General features: G+C 44.3%; 1 protein-coding gene and 1 long non-coding RNA gene across 2 annotated transcripts in view; one reads left to right on the forward strand and one right to left on the reverse strand.

The window, feature by feature from the left end:
* LOC138261476 (uncharacterized) overlaps nucleotides 1-19,402 on the reverse strand; it is an 87,618-nt gene that overhangs the window by 30,828 nt on the left and 37,388 nt on the right. The window lies entirely within an intron of this gene.
* LOC138261475 (uncharacterized) overlaps nucleotides 3,541-19,402 on the forward strand; it is a 71,784-nt gene continuing 55,922 nt past the window's right edge. Inside the window, exon 1 of the mRNA XM_069210444.1 lies at nucleotides 3,541-3,855. Coding sequence (XP_069066545.1) covers nucleotides 3,652-3,855 — 204 coding nt within the window. The 5' untranslated portion in view covers nucleotides 3,541-3,651. The remainder of the gene's footprint in view (nucleotides 3,856-19,402) is intronic.

Below are 19,402 nucleotides of genomic sequence, written 5' to 3' on the forward strand. Positions count from 1 at the left end.
AGTCTATCATTGAGTGGTTGAAGGTATACTTGCTGCTGTGATATGAGATTTATTTTTTCCATGGAAAGCTATGTGGGGCAATTGAATATTATAAGTTGTGTCTTGGGAATACTCAGATAGTACTTCATTAGAAGGTTGAGATAAAAGGTTCTTTTAAAGATGTCAGTTATGATAATGAATGACGTAGCGTATTTTTCTAAGATCCTGTCTAATTCTACTAATGTGGAATAGTACTCATTTTCATTCATTATTAAGTGAGGCACAAAATAGATGTTTAAAATGAAGAGTTTAATGCCATTGTGTTGACCTATTGAAACTATTAGCATATAGTATGATTTTAATTCAATGGTGACAATCTTATGTTGACTTTGAAATTGATTAAGTTTAATAATCCTCAACTTGGTTGCCCCAATGTATTTATTGTTTCCAATATTTCATGGGTTGTGAAATTTGATAGAGAAAAGGAAGTATTGTTTATTATTTATGGGTACAGATCTCTTGGAACTCATGAAAGATGCTACATAGGTTTAATCCACTTTTGTTTAACTGTTGGTATGTATCTGCAGTGCTCCAAGAAAAAAGACAAAATTATGAACACTGATTTCCATTATTTTGGGTCCTACCAAAAATAGTGAGTGAGAGTTGGGTTTATGAAAGAGAGTTGTTCAGCTACTATCAGGATGGACATTGGATTTGAAAATACAAAATTATGAAAACGGAGATTACAAGCTATAAAGGCTAGTAGCTGTGATTCATTAAAAATAATAAATAAAACCATCATCTGTGACCCAGGCTGTATAAGTGGTCTGTGGTCTGCACTGGCTTCAAGCCTGTCATTTGGCGAAGGGGCGAGCCCTACTCAAAAACTTGAGCTTTATAAATTTGAGCTTTATCTATGTGGTTAACTCTGTGAGGTGACGTGAGGTTTTCAAATTCTAAGGATCCTTAAGAGATTTTGGAGTCCTTTTATCTCCCTCCCTAGTTGTATCCTCTCCAGGTCATATGGACAAATTCAAGAGTCTCTAAGCCCAGAGGACCGGTAGTTATGTTATCTGCAACTGGCCAGCACGTTCAGATCCAGCAGGAACATAATATCATACTCAAGTGATACTCTTTCATTTGTTTTCCTTGCCTCTGTCATAGCATTTGGGATTTGCTAGCGCCGTGACACCTTTGGGTACTGTGCATCTATAAATTTATATTATTTACTTACTAAAGGCTTTTTTCTAGCTCACATCAAAATGTAAATGATTGTAAATGGAATACGTAAATAGTTCAGAATATATCAGAATTAGGCAAGCACAAAGTACATTTTTTTGAAGTGTGCTGGAAACAAATATTTCTATATGATCAAAACAAATCATACGCTGTGTGATGCCATTTCAACACATTATCGTACACCACTCTATGCCACCCTACACTTCTACTCCACTCTATAACACTCTACTCTATGCCACTCCACTCTATGACACTCCACGCCACTCTATGCCACCCCACTATGACACTCACTACACGACTTCACTTTAGGCTACTCTACCCCACTCTACTCTATGACCCTACTCCACTCCTTGACAAACCACTCTACAACACTGCATTCTACAACACTCCATTTACAACACTCTGTGCCACTCAATTCCACTCTATACAACTCCACTCAACACTTTACTCCACTCTTCTCTATGCCACTCCAATAAGACACTTTACTCCACTCTATGCCCCTTCTTTCCATCCCCCTCCACTATATGCCTCTCCACTGTACAGAACTCCACTTCACAACACTCCATCTACGACACACTATTCCTCTCTATGTCACTCTACACCCCTCCACTCTACAACACTTTAATCCACTCCACAATATGCCCCTCCACTCTACACCCCTCTGCAATCTGTGACTCTCTACTCCATGTCACTCTACACCGCCTCAAACCACATTACGCCACTCCACTCTACTACACTCTATGCCACTCTACTTTATGCCACTTTACAACACTCTAGGCCACTCCACTGCAGTGTACACTAGTCCACAACACTCCATGACACTCTACGCCATGCTACATCACTCTGCACCCTTCAATTTTTTTACCCTCCACTCTACGACTCTCCACTCTACGCCACTCCATTCTATGACACTCTAGTCTGTGCCGCAACACTCCACTCTACAGCACAACACTCTACTCTACTCTATGCCACTCCACAACACAATTCCACTCTATGACACTCCACTATGCAACTCTACACCACTACACAACTCCCTCCATGCCACTCCATGCCACTTTACTCCACTCTACCCCACTCTACTATACTCCACTCCACTCTATGACCCAGTACTCCACTTTACACCACTCTATTCTGTCACTCTGTGCCACCCCACTCTACCACACTCTATGCCACTCCACACCACAAAACTCTATTCCACTCTGTGCCCCTCCACTCTTTACCACTCAATAGCACTCCACACCACTCTACTACACACCACTCCACTCTACACTACACCACTCTGCTAAACTCTGCTCCACTCTACTCCATGACACGCCACTCTACGACACTGCATGACACTCCTCTCCACTCTACACCACTCCACTCCAGTCCATGACATTCTAGGCCCCTCCACTCTACTACACTCCACTTGACGCCAATCTCCTCTATGCCACTAACGTTTAGCCATGCTGAATGGCAGCCATGCTGGTGTCCAATGTGGCTAAAATTCATTGGCAAAGCCAATAGCTCTTGCATAAGGGGGGACCTACTGGCGTTGCCAATGCTTATTGTGTCTCCGGCCTACCTGTATTTTTGGCCCATGCACCACCTGTTCCCGTACATGCCACCACTTTTCAATGTGCGTGGTTCCCTATCCAAAACACATCTCACTGTCGTAATATGCATTTTCTTTCCCAGTATGTGTGCATGTTTCTTGTCCAAATATAATTTCCTACTGCCTCCCTGACCCATGTGCTTTCTGATCCTCGTGCTCCCCCCCCCCCCCCGTCCCAGTGCCTGCTGCCCCTGTAACTCGCCCCACCACACCCAACCCCCTTCATTCGCTTACTTATTCAGATCCTCTTTGGTTCAGCGGCTCCGATTCCGTCAATATTCCCTTGTAACTGGAACGAGTATGTAACTCAGATTAGGCCTCTGGAACTGGAGGCAATTCTCCAGAACATAATATATCTGAGGTGGGCTCGAGACATTATTACAAATTGCCTAAAGAAAAGGGCACAGTCGCCACATGAGACCTAAAAGACCATACGCAACACTTCATATGTGGTCTTCAGGTCTGGGCGCAATACTATACAACTTGACACAATTCTCTAGCTGTGACCATACCAACAACAGGCTTCACTTTGCATCAAGATATTCCTATGGGGTTTCACACAACATTGCACACAAGGTGCAAGGATTTTCAGTGTTCGCAGCAAAATACATTTTGCTGGTTGGAGCGCTCCCCGTACATTGACAAAAGGCATTTGGGGTTCCTTTATAGTAACTGATGCCACGAGTAGATTGCGCCCTAAGGCCGTTGCAGCTCCTTCAAGCACAGACATAGCCGCTAATGACTGAAAGCATTTCTGATTAGTTCCTAATGCAGAGCTCACGAACCAGACTGGGTGGTCGCTGAGGCGCCACACAAGAGGCTCGTTGTCCGGAAGAAGAATGTGGAGGAACAGGTGGGGCGGAGAAGGGATGTTTCAAAGCGAGAGGAAGATGATGACAGGTGTGCGCACTGCAGACTCAGAGATGCGGTTGGAAAAGACATCAGCTGCCCCAGATGCTGCGATGATCACTGTTTCCGATGCAAACAGGAGGCTGACGGCTGGGAGGAACTGGAAAACTGCGGAAGTGTCAGTCATCGGACAGGTTAGTCAGTCGTCAGCACGAGCCTGCTGGTGCATGTTGGCATCATGCAAACAAGCATTTGCAATGCAATGGGTCTCGCATTTGCCAAAGCACAACTGGACTTTTCTTGCCACGTAAATTGGTCAACCCTGACACATAATTTGTTCCTCTCTGCCACATGATTCCAGTGGTCCTGCACATCTCCAAAACACTTCCGTTTACTCCAGAGTCTTGCCCTGCTGACCCTGAACATTTCTTAGATTGTTTGTGGTACCGTTTTCTTGTAAATGTTCACATATGTTAATGGATGTGGCGACAGGAACCCGTGTCACCAGATGTAATGTCTGCAGCCGTACCTTATTTTTTTTGTAAAATGGAAAAGCACATGATGACTAATCTTGTTTTTAAAGCTAATTGTGCTATTTTAAAATGAAAGTGTCATGTGCAAGGCAGCATGTTGCTTAACAGCAATGGATGTGTTTGTATGGGAGTGTGTTGGCATTGACTGTTTTGTTTGAGTGAAAGCAAGCACTCGTCTGCTTACACCCCAAATGAATTTATGTGCGTGAAAAGAACTGTGATGTCATTTTTTTTTTATTAACACCATCTAATTAGTGAATGCATATTTAAAGATTGTACCTAATGATTTGAAGTGTTGAAAGGTAGTATTTGTTTGCAGTTTAGTTACACACATTTCCTTAAACGAAATAGACATGTTAAACATGCTGCCTTGAAGAGCAAAAGAGAAAGCGTTCTAGCAATTGCATTTCAATCCCGCAATCGGTTGGAATTGAAACATAGTGGAAGGAAGGATTTAACCTTTTTTCGTTGTATTAAAATTGAAAGGTTTCAGCTGCAAGGCAGCGTGTAGCTCGGCCCAAATGATGACAGTTACCATGACAACCCGTGACGTGCCGCCCCGATCAAGTCCAGCAGAACATGAACCCTTGATGGGAGTGCTCCAGCCAGTGCGTTTCCACATCGCTGTCCATTTCCATGCAATATATTTTGTGTTACTGTGCAAAACAAACACCACACTTGTGTTTGTATTATGCTTAAAGCAATAGAGAGCCTAAATAGAACCTGGGATGTTAAAGCAGCCACTGCGTCCAAAACTGAACCCCTGGAAACAAATTCATTTTCACAAGCAACAAAGTAACATGCCCATAGGTTTTCGTTGTTTATTGCTTACTAACAAATATTGTAAAATTGACTAAAACTGCATATCGGCAGGTTATCAAGCGGAAATCTTTAAAAGCTATTTATGGACACACTTCCTTTGCAACACCAAAAGGGGATTTGCGCTGCCTTCTTCTTTTAAAAAAAAAAAAGTTTTGGAGTAAATGCATTTTAAATCCGTAATCCTTTAGAACTTTAAAGGAAATTTAAGATGTTGCACACGTGTTTTAATGCACTGTGGTGAGAATTTGGGGCCAGATGTAGGAAGCACTTTGCGAGTCGCAAACGGCAAAATTTGCCGTTTGCGACTCGCAAATGCGTGTTTCCTATGCAGAAATGCATTTTGCGAGTCGTTACCGACTCGCAAAATGCATTTCCGAATCGCAAATAGGAAGGGGTGTTCCCTTCCTATTTGCGATTCGCAATGGTATGCAATTCCATTTGTGACCGCTTATGCGGTCGCAAATGGAGTCGCAGTTACCATCCACTTGAAGTGGATGGTAACCCATTCGCAAACAGGAAGGGGTCCCCATGGGACCCCTTCCCCTTTGTGAATGGACCCCAAAATATTTTTTCAGGGCAGGGAGTGGTCCAAGGGACCACTCCCTGCCCTGAAAAAAACGAAACAAAAGGTTTCGGATTTTTTGAAATGCAGCTCGTTTTCCCTTAGGGAAAACGGGCTACATTAAAAAAAAAAAAAAAACTGCTTTATTGAAAAGCAGGTCGCTAACATGGAGGCCTGCTGACTACAGCAGGCCTCCATGTTAGCGAGTGCCTATACTCGCTATGGGGCCGCAATTTGCGACCCACCTCATGAATATTCATGAGGTGGGTCATTGCGACCCCATAGCGAGTTGCAGTCGGTGTCTGAGACACCGTACTGCATAGCAATTTGCGAGTTGCAAATTGCGAGTCGGAAGGACTCGCAATTTGCAACTCGCAAATTGCTTCCTTCCTACATCTGGCCCTTAGTCTTTACAGAACCTATAGAAGTTTTAATGAATTTCGCAGTCTCTCTCCCCTTCTTTGCCTGAAACGGGCATCAGAATGGTGTCACATATAGCCTTGAAAAGTAGAGAATCTGCTGGTTTTGCTTTTTAAATACGCCAGGTGGCACAGATGAGCCAAAAGATTAGCATAGCCAAAGATTATCTCCTTTACTAGATGCTTTTTTTGTCACAAAGCTATACAGTAAATTACCCCAAAACACAGGAAGTGAAACCATCAACCAAGACAAGAATGAACACAAATGACCACAGCACTCAACAATGTACAACTTAAGAAAGAACAAGTGAAAGCTTGTATGTAACAGTTTTGTTAATAAATAATTCAGTATTTCTCTTGGTGTTCTAGTAGGTATTTTATTCGGATTAATTTTCGTAAATCCCAGAGTACAGTCAAACAGGCAAGAACCCTGGTTCCCAAGACTAAAAGTCTACAGCAGTAGCCGTAAAGGCACATCTGTTCGTTTCTGTGTAGCTTAAACCATGTGTACATTTCCAATGTGCTATCACACCTGGAAACAGCATTGTGTAATAACCTGATGTATTCAACTATGGATTGCATAGACAAAAAAGTGCATGATTGCCTGCTGCTGTGCACCGCTCAAAAGGGTCTCAGAGGTGCACTGTTTGTGCCTGTCACACATCTTTTACTTTTAAAACATTTCACAACTATGCTGCACTAATTGCAGCACCCATCAGCCGGTGCTGAAGTTAATTACCCAGGAGATGAAGCGACTGCTGGTCATATTGCCCCAAAAAACAAACACACTTTTAGGGAGGTGCTCGGTGCACATTCAGAGTGCCTTTGGCAAGCCAGCAACCTTCAGCCACACAGCTGGAAATGACCAACTCCAATACCTCTAAGTTCATGCCGCATGAAGCTTGCAAGCACCTTGGCTGCCATGGAGCGCAACGCCAAGGGGAGAGACAAAAAAAACAAGCATTTGCAATGCAATAGGTCTCACATTTTCTTGAGTTAGAGCAACTGCCATTGTAAATTCAGAGCTAGACATTTCTTGCCACATAAATTGGTCAACCCTGCCTCATAATTATGTCTTCCTGCCATGTTTTGGTGGTCAGTGGCAGCTACTGACATTAGAAATCACAAGCCCTTGAGGAGAACTGAGAAGATGACTGCACTAGCTCAAGTTGTGTAAATGTCTGAACAGAAATTGGAAAATAAGGTTGGAAAAGTATTTTGTTTTTATGTTAACAGAATGGAAAGTCTTGCAAGCATTCTTGCCTTGCATTTCAACAAAGCTCTAATGAAGTTAATAACAGAGCAGCCTGAGCAGTTCTATGACCCCAATAAAGGAGATAAGCAATGCCCTGTGTGTGTGAGGGCTGGCAGGGACGGGCCATGTAGAAAGACTCCAGATGCCAGGCTCTGCAAATTTCACATCATTGCTTCTAGGTTTAGCTACATTCTATGAGAAAGGGCATATTGTGGCTTTCCTGAGCAGTGAGTGAAACGTTTCGGCACCAGGTGTTTCTTTTGTAAAATAAGCCTATTTTAATGTTACATAAAAACACGCAAAAATAAGCTTACTTCAGGATTATATCAACACGTGCAAGCTGGGCAGTACTGAAAGAACATAAATAACATAAAAAAATGAAGTCCAGTGTTAGACCTGACAGCCTTAGGGTGGTTACCCCTAACTTTTTGCCTGTCTCCCTCCACTTTTCGGACAATGTTTTTGCTGGTTTTGTGCACTTTACCACTGCTAACCAGTGCTAAAGTGTATTTGCTCTCTCTCTTACAACATGGTGACATTGGCTCATACCCAATTGGCTTATTTAATTTGCTTATAAGTCTCTAGCAAAAGTGCACTACATGTGCCCAGGGCCTGCAGATTAAATGCTACTAGTGGGCCTGCAGCACTGATTGTGCCATCCACATAAGTAGCCCCTTAACTATGTCTCAGGCCTGCCATTGCAAGGCCTGTGTGTGCAGTTTCACTTCCAATTCAACTTGGCATTAAAAAGTACTTGCCAAGCCTTAAACTCCCCTTTTTCTACATATAAATCACCCCTAAGGTAGGCCGTAGGTCACCCATAGAGCAGGGCGCTGTGTAGGGAGAAGGTAGGACATGTACCTGTGTAGTTTATATGTCCTGGTAGTGTAAAACTCCTAAATTCGTTTTACACTGCTGTGAGACCTGCTACTTTCATAGGCTAACAACAGGGCTATCCTCATATACTGTTTAGTGGTAGATTCTTATCTGAAAATAGTAACAAGGTCATATTTAGGATGGCCTGAATGGCAATACAAAATCCTGCTGACTGGTGAAGTTGGATTTAATATTACTATTTTAGAAAGGCCACTTTTGGAAAGTGAGCATTTCTCTGCACTTAAATCCTTCTGTGCATTAGAATCCACGTCCGGCTGGGTTAGTAGCATTTCACTCAGACAACCCCAAACACAGGATGCTCAGTCACACCTACACACATCTGCATACTGAAAGGGTCTTTCTAGGCTGAGAAGGTGGAGGGCCTGACACTTACATGCCAAAGGGCAGTGGCCTGCCCCCACACAATGGACTGCCAAACCCTCTACTGGGACCCTGGCAGACAGGATGGAACTGAAAGGGGACCTTGTGAAGTTCTAAGCCACTCTTTGAAGTCTCCCCCACTTCAAATGCACATTTGGGTATTTAAACAGGGCCTCTGACCCTACCAACTCAGACACTTCTGGACAAGATACCACTGGTGTAGAAACTCTGAACCTGCAATCTGCCAAGAGAAGCGTCCTGGCTGTCGAAAGGACTCACCTGACCGCTTTGCTGAAAAGGACTACTGCCTTGCTGTTGCCCTGCTGCCTTGCTGTCCTCTGGCTCTGCTGGGAAGTGCTCTTCAAGGGCTTGGATTGAGCTTGCCTCCTGTTTTCTGAAGTCTCAGGGCCAAAAAGACTTCATCTCTGCAAAGAGCTCCTTGTGTGGCAAAATTTTGACGCACAGCCTGCCAGAAATGACGCACAGCCTGCAATGCGGTGAGACAATCACTGAACGCTGAACCGGAACGACGCAGCCCGGCTCCCCAAGTGGAGATCGACTCAGCACCAGCATTGCGACCGGAACTTTGACGCACGGCCCACTGGATCGAAGCATAGCCGAGCCTGAACGACGCAACCTGACTTTCTGCAAGGAGAATCGACGCAGCGCCTTCCTTGCTTCAGAAATTTTCCTGCATTGCCCACTGTATCGACACAGCTCCGGTGACTTCGTCCTGCACACCTAGGATTTCTCTGCATCGTTCCCGGGGCGTCCAAACACCCAGCATCCCAAATAGGATCCAAGTCTGCACGCCGGAAATCGACGCAAGGCCCTGGCTGTGTGAAAAATATCAATCCATCGTCTGTGAGCGCCCAGAGAAACCGACGCACACATCACAGTTTTCCACGCATCTCCTCCTCTGCGGTCCCTTGCAGATAATTTATACGCAAACCAGGTACCTTGTGCTTGTAGGAGACACTTATTGCTTTTAAGAACTAAAGACTCTTTTTATCATCTTCTAAAGTGATATTTCAATGTGTACTTATCAAATCTTGATTGTTTTGACCTGCATTTAATCAGATAAATATTCTATATTTTTCTAAACCTGTGTGGTGTATTTTTGTGGTGTTTATACTGTGTTATTGCATGATTTATTGCACAAATACTTTACACATTGCCTTCTAAGTTAAGACTGACTGCTCAGTGCCAAGCAACCAGAGGGTGGGCACAGGTTAATTTGGATTGAGTGTGACTTACCCAGACTAGATTGAGGGTCCTTGCTTGGACAGGGGGTTACCTGACTGCCAACCAAGCACCTCATTTCTAACACCTGGGAGCTACCTTTTTACGATTTAATGGTGGAGCAACCGTTCCAGGAGCCAGACGTAAACAAGGACAGCACTGGAATAAAGCCAAAACAAATGTCAGCAACAGGGGAGGCGGTGGGGGGAACGAAATGCTGCAATAAAACTCAGGCAGCTACCAGCCTAAAACACCCACAGCGTAAAGGCAGGAACAAAGAAATTACAAAAGTAGTCTGTTACAGCAAAAGATAAGGAAACCAAAGTGTAATAACACAGTAGTCGGTCACTGCTCTGAAACAGAAAAAGGAGGGAGAAAAAGGCAGACCTGACCACTAGCGAGTAAGAATCTTTAAAGGACACTGCAACCAACAAATGAAATCGCTTTAAGCCATAAGAAGTATACTAAAAGTATACACGAGGTTGAATGCTTACACTCAACCTAAAAAGTAGTGCTCCCAGTATATGGCGGATTGTGCAATAATCCATGCAACAGGGTAGGTCTGCAAGGCTGTAACAAACCAGCCTCAAGTTAGGACAAACGTAAAGCATTTACCCACAACATCAAGGGATTTTTGAAAGGCAGGCCTAGGAACAAATGAAAGTGATGGGTGTGGTTAAAGCCCACAGAATAGATTACAGCATGTTGCGAAGAGCAGCGCTTGTATGCTGCTATGCTCGACCTAAAAATTACTTTGTGGCTTTAGAGCCAATTCAATGTGGCTGACTGGCTGCCGTGCTTGACCGAAGAAGAGGGTATTTCTCTGCCCTCACCAAACCCCTGGGAGGTCCTCTCCTCCTCTCTAGACTTTACAGTGAGGCCCTTGTTACAAGGTGGATGGAATAGGGTGGGGTATTTACCATATGTTGTAAATATAAATTCCCCAGGGTTAGGCATTTATGACATGTAGTATCAGGAAAATGAAGCAGAACATAAATAATTGATTCTAAATACACCAAATTCCGCATTCTTTGCCCCTTTTCCCGTGCTGGGACAGGGATGTTTCCCTGCATTGTAAATGGGTGTTTATTCCTGCCCTAAATATCCAACTTCAGGTGAATATAGTGTCTTTGCAATCATGCCAATCAATCATATCCACAGAGGTCTAGGCCTATCCACTATAATGAAAAGTCCAGAACCTGTTCTGTTCTGTGATCTGGAGGGGCATGCCAAACATGCCCTCGTAGCTGACATGGTACTAGTCTCCTTGTCGTGGGTTAGTAATAGAAATCTGATGTTAGCATACCATATTTTGTGACACATTATTTATGACCAGAAGTTTTGCTGAGTCAGAGGAAAGTGTGGACTTCTGACTTCTGTAGAGTTCCAGTTCTGTGTGCATCCCAGACACTTGCATTGGCATTCAGTTTGCATGTTGAGTGTGTGTATGTGTAGTGAAAATGTAGCACCTGTGTGGTAGTGGGGCCCTGTATGGTGAGATTACTGGTAATAGTGGGATCTATATTAGATACCTCTATTTTATCATGGCACAATATGGAGGGTGAATACTGCTCCCCCAGACAATAAAAGTATATAGGCTGCATTCCTGTGCCCAGAGGGTGTAGAGCAAGACATTGAAGTTGGGGAGTATGGAGGTATAGCTACCCTCAGAAATCCAGTAAGGTCCTTGTTAGCAAAGTGCTGCTGATTAGTTCTTCTTCAGCACTGTGATGCGGTAGATGGTAGCGGAGAAGGGTAGGACTGAAGATTTTCTTGTTCTAGGTGAGGAGATTTTTAGGTAACTGCTTCAGGAAGCCTAATGACAGCAGAGTGCAGAAATCTCACAACTCATTGCACCCTTGTGTGGATACTCCTCCTTACAACCAACATCATTGCTGCCTACTGTGACAGCCATCACTTCTTACAAAGGCTGTACCGGAGAGACAACCAGAAAATGACATTTGAAACAGATCCACTTGAAAGCCAGTTCTGAAACCTGACGAAGACGAGCACTCAGAGATGAGGTCCATTGCACCCTTCCAAACCAGTTGCCCACGGGGAAGTGAGACCACTGTCTGCTGGTGGTGACAACAAAGATGCAAGGTCACTGACCACACCAGCCTGCGTTACTGATTCCTAAGTCCGTTAAACAGGTAATGCAGGGCTGACCTTGAGCAACTTGAGAGACTCAAACACATTTGTGCAAGTGTGGCATTTACTGTTCGATCAGTAACTTTTGCCAGTAGGAACTCTGTGGCCTTAAAGATTAGTGAATTAACCTACAAACTATCAATTGGAGTAAACAGTAGGGATCTGCATTTGTGCCTCATCAGTGCCAATACTAGGAGTGAGCATAACTTGTGTAATTCTGTGTAGTGTAATCACACAGAATTACCCCAAAATTCTGCAAGATTATAAGGAATTATGAAAGGAGAGTAATTCTGAATTTAGCTCTATTTTCTTAGTGCGAAAATGCCCCCTTGCATTCAGGAATGCATTTTGCACTTAGAAATAGCACAAAATGCAACAGAACATGAATAGCGAGTGTGAGCAGCTGCTCACGCTAGCTAAACGTGCACTTGGGGTAGGATTTTTCCCCACTTTACTTCCAGCATTTAGCACTAGTTTCTAAGCGCAAAATGCACCCTTGCGTCCAAACTGAAGGCAAGGATGCATTTTGTGCTATGAAAATAGCACTAAATGCAACAGCACATAAGCAATTGAGCAAGTATCCGCTTGCTAAATGTGCTCTTGCAGTAACATTTTTCTGCCACTGAGTACTCTTAATTATGCGGTCATAATCACAATATTATCAGTAATTCAGGGTCGAAGAGTAACGTGAAATTACCAATATTACTCTGATTACTCCAACATAATTGTAATTCGGCCCAGGCCCACCCTAAACTCATATCCAGTGCTTAATTCGTAAAAGAAAGAGTGCCAGTGCTCAGTCCTGCCCAGACGCTTCTGGTCAGTTCAATTAAACACCACATGCTGAATATCACGGCTGCAAGTCTTAAACCACCTCTTGGCTCTTTAATCCACTAACAGGCGCTCCCTGCCCCTTTATCTCACTCTTGCCGGTTCCTCTTTTCTCCCTTTGTGAAATTTTTCTGTCTTGTCTTCCTCTGCCTTTCTGATTAGTGTGGTTTCCCCCTCTTGTGCTTGCCAAACATTAGATGTGGAAAAATGAGTGCCAGTCCCCAAAAATAGGCTCCAGTGGCCCCCTCCGTCAACCACTGGCTCAAATTAGACACTGCCTGTATGTGTACGTAAGTTACCGTAGACATTTGGGACTGTCCTGTAAGGGGGGAGTGGCACCGTAGACAATGTAGCACTTCACTAGAACTCATAGTTGAGGTAACTGCAACTGAAATATCATAGGAGTTTGCATTTATTGTGTTTTGCTCTTAGGGTGAAGAACTTTCTTTTAAACTAAAAAATAAGCACTCAGGTGGACATTATATTACTGTGCCTGTTGGTTGACTGTTGAGAGCCCTTTCCCGCCATACTCCTTCCCTAAGAAGCCTTTGACTGCTCCCCCTTGCTAACCTGAGAGTCAAGTGTGGAAGGGGTGCACTTGGCCCAGTTTTCTGAGTCATAGCAGAACAGACACTAGCATAGCAGCAGGAAACTACCACAACCACCACTTTGAAGGCCAGTAGTGCATGTCTGCCCTGTGGCCTCCCGAATGGTGTTCCACATCCCCATTACATTTCAGCAGATTTGACCTGCTGGAATCTATTAGGGGAAAACTGCAAGGGTGTGATAATTATAAATATTATTACAATTAAATAATCATAATTAATACTTTAATTATAGCTAATTACGCAACTCATAATTCAGATCCTTGTGCAAACAACAGTTTAGCCCTTAACGTCCAGCCATGGCCTTTAAATTCTGGATGCTGAAAAAGGGCAAACTGGGAAAAATTGTTTATTGTCCAAGGTAAGACGATCCTGAAAATGGTGGGGTTCTGGAGACACGTTACCTCAAAATCTAGCCATATTTTCTGGAAGGCTCTACACATATGTTCTTTTTTACATCAGAGACTTTAACCACAAGTCCTGCAGAAATGCGATCTACAACTTTAGGAAAACAGCCACAGGTCCTACAGGAGTTCTCTAACCTAAAGGATACCAGCCTCAGTTACGGTAGACATACAAGGGTCAACTTGTATTAGCATTTTTTAAGTAAAACAATGAAAGCAAAATAACACAAAATGTCAATAAACGCAGGCCTAGAGAAAACATAGTAGCACAGTAATCACGAAACCACGTCATTGATATTATTGGGAATGTGAGGGGGTCGGATGTGAGTCATGTTGAGTTAGAGGGTGGGGACTAAATATTTAACTACACGGACTCCAGACCGAAATAGTAAAAGTAATCAACTTTACATCTATGGACACAAGCCCCAGAATCTTCAGGTTTATAATCTTTACCTCCAAGGACACCAGCTCCAGGTACTGCAAGTACGTATTCTTTACCTCTAAGAACACCACCCCAAGGTCCTGCAAGGATGAACTCCTTACCTCCCTATCGGCATGTATTTTTTCCCTTTAAATTCAGATCCCAAAGAGATGTGACCTCTCACCCTAAGAAGATTGGCCCCAGGTTCTATATATATGCCAACCTCTCTCTCTAAAAGCACCATCCTCTTGCCTACAGACTTGTAAATTCACACTTTAATGCCATCTTTGTCTTTTATGCAGGATGTCTAGTTCTAACGACATTTGCCTAGGACAGACCACAATGGTATGTTTAATTCTAAGTACAGTTGTGCTTAGCTTCTGTATTCATGTCATGCCTAACTCCTGAGTCTCTGGATACAGGATCTGTGGTCCAGGCCTACATCAAACAGTAATGTTATCTCCCACTCTAGCAACCCTGGAACAGGTCATGTGGGATGTTGCATATTATCTCTAACTCTAGGGAACGTTTTTTGCCTCAGTTTCAGTGGGTCTTTTTAACCCTCTGTACAGGAACGCCTGGCTCTGCAGGTATATTATCTTCAAGATGAGACAAAGGCTACCGAGGAAAAAATGCACATACTCACACACACTTATATACATTCTTCCCACCCATTTGTCTGAGTGGTCTCTTTCATATCACGCTTGTGATTCCTGGTGTATATTAATGCATTTGGACTCTCTGAGTACAGAAAAGCAGGGACTTAGGCTAAGGCTCTCATTACAACATTGGCGGGCGGCAACCGCTGCCCGCCATGTTGTAACCGCCGTGCGGCCGCCAATGCGGCCGCACTCCCGCGGTGGCCATTACGACATCCCCGCTGGGCTGGCGGGCGGAAACCGAGTTTCCGCCCGCCGGGCCAGCAGGGATGCCGGCCGCAACATGGGAGCCGGCAGTGTTGCAGCTGTGGGACGGGTGCAGTTGCACCTGTCGCGCTTTTCACTGTCTGCTATGCAGACAGTGAAAAGCTGTGTGGGGCTGTGCCAGGGGGCCCCTGCACTGCCCCCAGGGGCCCCGCGACTCCCCTTTCCGCCAGCCTTTCCATGGCAGTTCATACCACCATGAAAAGGCTGGCAGGAAGGGGACTCGTAATCCCCTGGGCAGCGCTGAAAGCAGCTCTGCACTGGAGGATTAAATCCACCCGGATCAACGTGGCAGAAAACCGCTGGTCCCGGCGGTGTGACCGCGGCGCTTCCGCCGCGGTCGTAATATGCGAATTTGCACCGCCAGCCTGTTGGCGGTGCAACCTCCAAAACAGCCCTGGCGGTCTTTGACCGCCAGGGTTGTAATGAGGGCCAAAGTCCTTTGCCCCACTCCACCCTCAAAAGGAACTCACTCCCCTGCAGAGGCTTTCACTGTCATACAACTCTGATGACCTTCTCCCCGAACGCTGACCCTGAAGCCCACAGCCACTAAATCCCTCAATATCTTTTGTAAAAGCCATCTCCTGCTCTGCTTGTGTGGATGTGATGATGGTGTTCCCGCTCCTCAAAATGCCATCCAGCTAGTTCCCAATTTACAATCAAAGTAAGTAACTTGACTGGCTCCAGAGGTGTTCGCCAAAAACAAAATTACACGATCTGGAATCCTGGTATCACGCACACTACATTTATAGACTACTACATTATTTGAAGATATAGGGGGTTATTACAACTTTGGAGGAGGTGTTAATCCGTCCCAAATGTGACGGATATACCACCAGCCGTATTACGAGTTCCATAGGATATAATGGACTCGTAATACGGCTGGTGGTATATCCATCACTTTACCGTCACTTTTGGGACGGATTAACACCTCCAAAGTTGTAATAACCCCCATAATCTCAGTGGGTACTTTGACTGATCACTCCACCTGGATTTAAGGGACAAGGCCAGCCCTGTCAAGGTGGGACCATTGCTGGCACTCCACATGGATGGCTGGGACAACACCTAAAAAATCTGCCAATTTGCAACTTGAAGACTAGAAAATACATAGCGCTGTAGATAGCACAAAAAGGTGCAGAGCTGGACTATGGTAGGTAAAGTCCAAACAAATGCCAATTTTAACCCCCATTAGCCTGTATAACTCTATTGCTGCCTCTATCATCAGTTGTGTTCCACAGAGGAACACGGAACCAGTCTAAAGAGTTCCACCTTCAGGAATATTCGGAACTAGAGGCAGTGATGGGAGAAGGGGTGATGCTTGATTGGTTTATTTAGAAAGGCACCACTGTGAAGGATTAAAACACATCTTTTGAGAACATTTGTTTAAAGAGATAATGGATTGTTCATGCTGTGAACCATAAATATCTCCCCAGCATCCTCTGCTTTGTTAATCAACCCACTTCACAACTTGTGAAGCTCTATCAGGAAGAAGGCAGTGCCTTGCAAGAGCTTTAAAAAGTGGTCACATGTGTCTTCTCTATCGGCTTCCAGCAGTTCAGCCAAAAATTAACGGGCTTCAATGTGAGTTATTATTAGAACCCAAGCTCAGCTGGATGGACAGGTGTGAGCCAGGAGCCCCAAATAGCACAGCAGGAACAGAAAGGACAGTGGCGGCAAGTGCTGCTGAGGCAACCATGACAGAGCCGCCAGTGTCTGCTCCCATTTTGTTACTGCGCACATGAAGTCCCTCGCTGCTAGTGGTGGTGCTCTCACTAACCTGAACAAAGGGTACAAGCTCTACCACTGTGGGCTCAGGGCCTTCGTGGTGGGCTTTCCCTCAGGGCCACTACTGTGGGATGCAGGAAGTGGGTCTGAGCAATTGCAAAGGGGCTACTGTTGTTCATTGCAACTTGCTTACAGATGCATTTGGGTATCATTAAACAAAAGCAGGGTGGAGCTGAAGACACTTCAGGGTGATAAGGGCCACCTTACACAGCCGTGGGGTAACTTGTGCATCACCACTCATTTGTCCACCCAGTCCCCTATAAACACATACAACTAGTCCTTCAATCGCTTACCCATCTATGCACTCACACATCCACCTATAAAGTTACTCACTCGTCCATGCATTTATCTGCTTAACCACTGGTTCACTCTCACTCATCTATCCATACCTCTCTACCCACTCACTCAACCATCCACCAGCAAATACTTAATCCACTCTCTAGCATCAGGTGGGCAACAGAACAACAAACATACATACACAAATTCACACATAAAAAACATCTTCACACAAATCTTTAGTTCTTACTTTCAGAACTGGACCCAGTATGCCAGAGGTCGCCACCATAACTGCACACAATGAGCCTGAAGTGGCCTCCAGAACTGGGCACTATACATAAGGGGTGGCCTTTTGAAATGATTATAAAACATATATGTAGCCTACTTAAGGGCACATAACACCACAGATCCGGCCTTGCAAATTTGACACACCACTCTAGAAGTCACAGGCACAACTGTACATTGTATGCCTGAGGAGTCATCCAGAGGTGACAATAATATTCCAAATGTGGCCTCCAGCATTGTACACAAACTGATGAGGTATGCTTCAGGCCCTGAGACAACAGATGGTAACTAGGAGTAGACACACTATACTGAAGTGGTCTACAACACTCAAGATGTGACCTCCTGAACAAAATACAACACTCCAGACATGGTCTTCTACAATGAACAAAATGTTCCAAGACAAGCCTCTAGAACAGGGCACAATACAACATAGGATGCCACCAGAACTAAAGACAACTCTCCGCACATTGTCTCCTGAATGGATCATTATATGCTAGATTTTTTGAGGAATCTATAACTTAAAACAATATTATAGGTGTGACCTCAAGAACCTGTCATAACGCTAGCTTTAGCAATCTGAAATGTACACAGCTCTTCAGATGAGTCCTCTAGGCCTGGGCACAGGCCTTCACATGTGGCCTTTAGTATCGAACACAATACTTAAGGAGTGACCTACACAACTATTCACAGTAGCGCAATTTTGGCTACTGGTATTGGACACAATACTCCAGATTACATCTGTCAACATAGACACAATACCCAAGGTTTTACCTCCAGAGCTACACCCCAGACTTGATCCTCAGAGTGCATGTAGGCATGGGCAGATAAATAGGATGACGGCAAAGATGTGGCTTGTAAGCACTCTAGGATCTACAAGTGCTATAGAATGTATAGTAACGTTTTGGTGGTTGCATTGTGTTTACATTGCAGGTAGTGTGTAAATCCTGTAATTATTGGTGTGGGCAGTAAGCACGCTGTATGGTGGAGGAGCAGGGTATAGATTGTTATAGAGAGTATATGGCCATTTAGATTGCGGATGGTGATGAATATTGTGGGGGTGTAGGCAGTGGTGTAGTAAGTGGGATGTGTGTGCAGGGTGGGATTTGTGGTGTCTGTGATGGATTTGAGGTATAATTCACAATGCAGGTTTTAGTATATGCCGTTTTTGTTACATAATCCATCATCTGCTGCATAATCTGCAGCTACTGTATTAACATAAAAATTACTTTTGTTTCTAGCTCAAATGTATCAAAGTTACTAAAATGTGGCAATGTGGGTTCGCATGCAGTGAAAAGCCCTTTCCAAATTGGTAACTGTTCGTCTTACTGTTGCTTTTTTCTGTATTTTGTTGTTAAACTGGTACTAATTAGATGAATCTTTGCCTGGCAGTATTATGATTTGTAAACATTACAAAATAATGAAGTAAGAGTATCAAAAAATGTGCTGTATTATGCTGCATAATTTGTCTTTTTTTGCTGCATAAATTAGTCAACCTGCAGCAAGTCCAATGGCTCTGGGTGTAGGTGGTGCTGTCAGTACAGGTGGCATAGGTGGCAGGTCGTGGCCTGGGTGGTAGGTGGGGACATGACAGTAGCATGAGGCTGTGAGATGCAGATGGTGGTGTAGGTGGTTTAGAAAGGTCTAAGTTGTGGTCAAGGAATAGGATATATGTGTGCAAGTGATGGTGTAGACAGAGGTGCAGGCAGATGCCCTGTCCTTTCCTTAAAACTTGTCCCATATCTGATTTCACTCAAACACAGCCATCCAGCGGAGTTAACCTCAATCCTAAACAAGCACTGGCAAAGCCAATTGGTCTCATCTATGCAAGAGCATTTGGCGTTGCCAATGTGTTTTATCCATGTTGTACACCAGTGTGGCATCTGATCAGTATGGCTTAAAGTTAGTGGTGTAGCGGAGAGTGGCGCAGAGTGTCATAGAGTTAAGTGTTGGGTATTGGAGTGGCATAGAGG

Source organism: Pleurodeles waltl, chromosome 10 (genome assembly GCF_031143425.1).
Source record: "Pleurodeles waltl isolate 20211129_DDA chromosome 10, aPleWal1.hap1.20221129, whole genome shotgun sequence".
In the NCBI taxonomy this organism is placed as follows: domain Eukaryota; kingdom Metazoa; phylum Chordata; class Amphibia; order Caudata; family Salamandridae; genus Pleurodeles; species Pleurodeles waltl.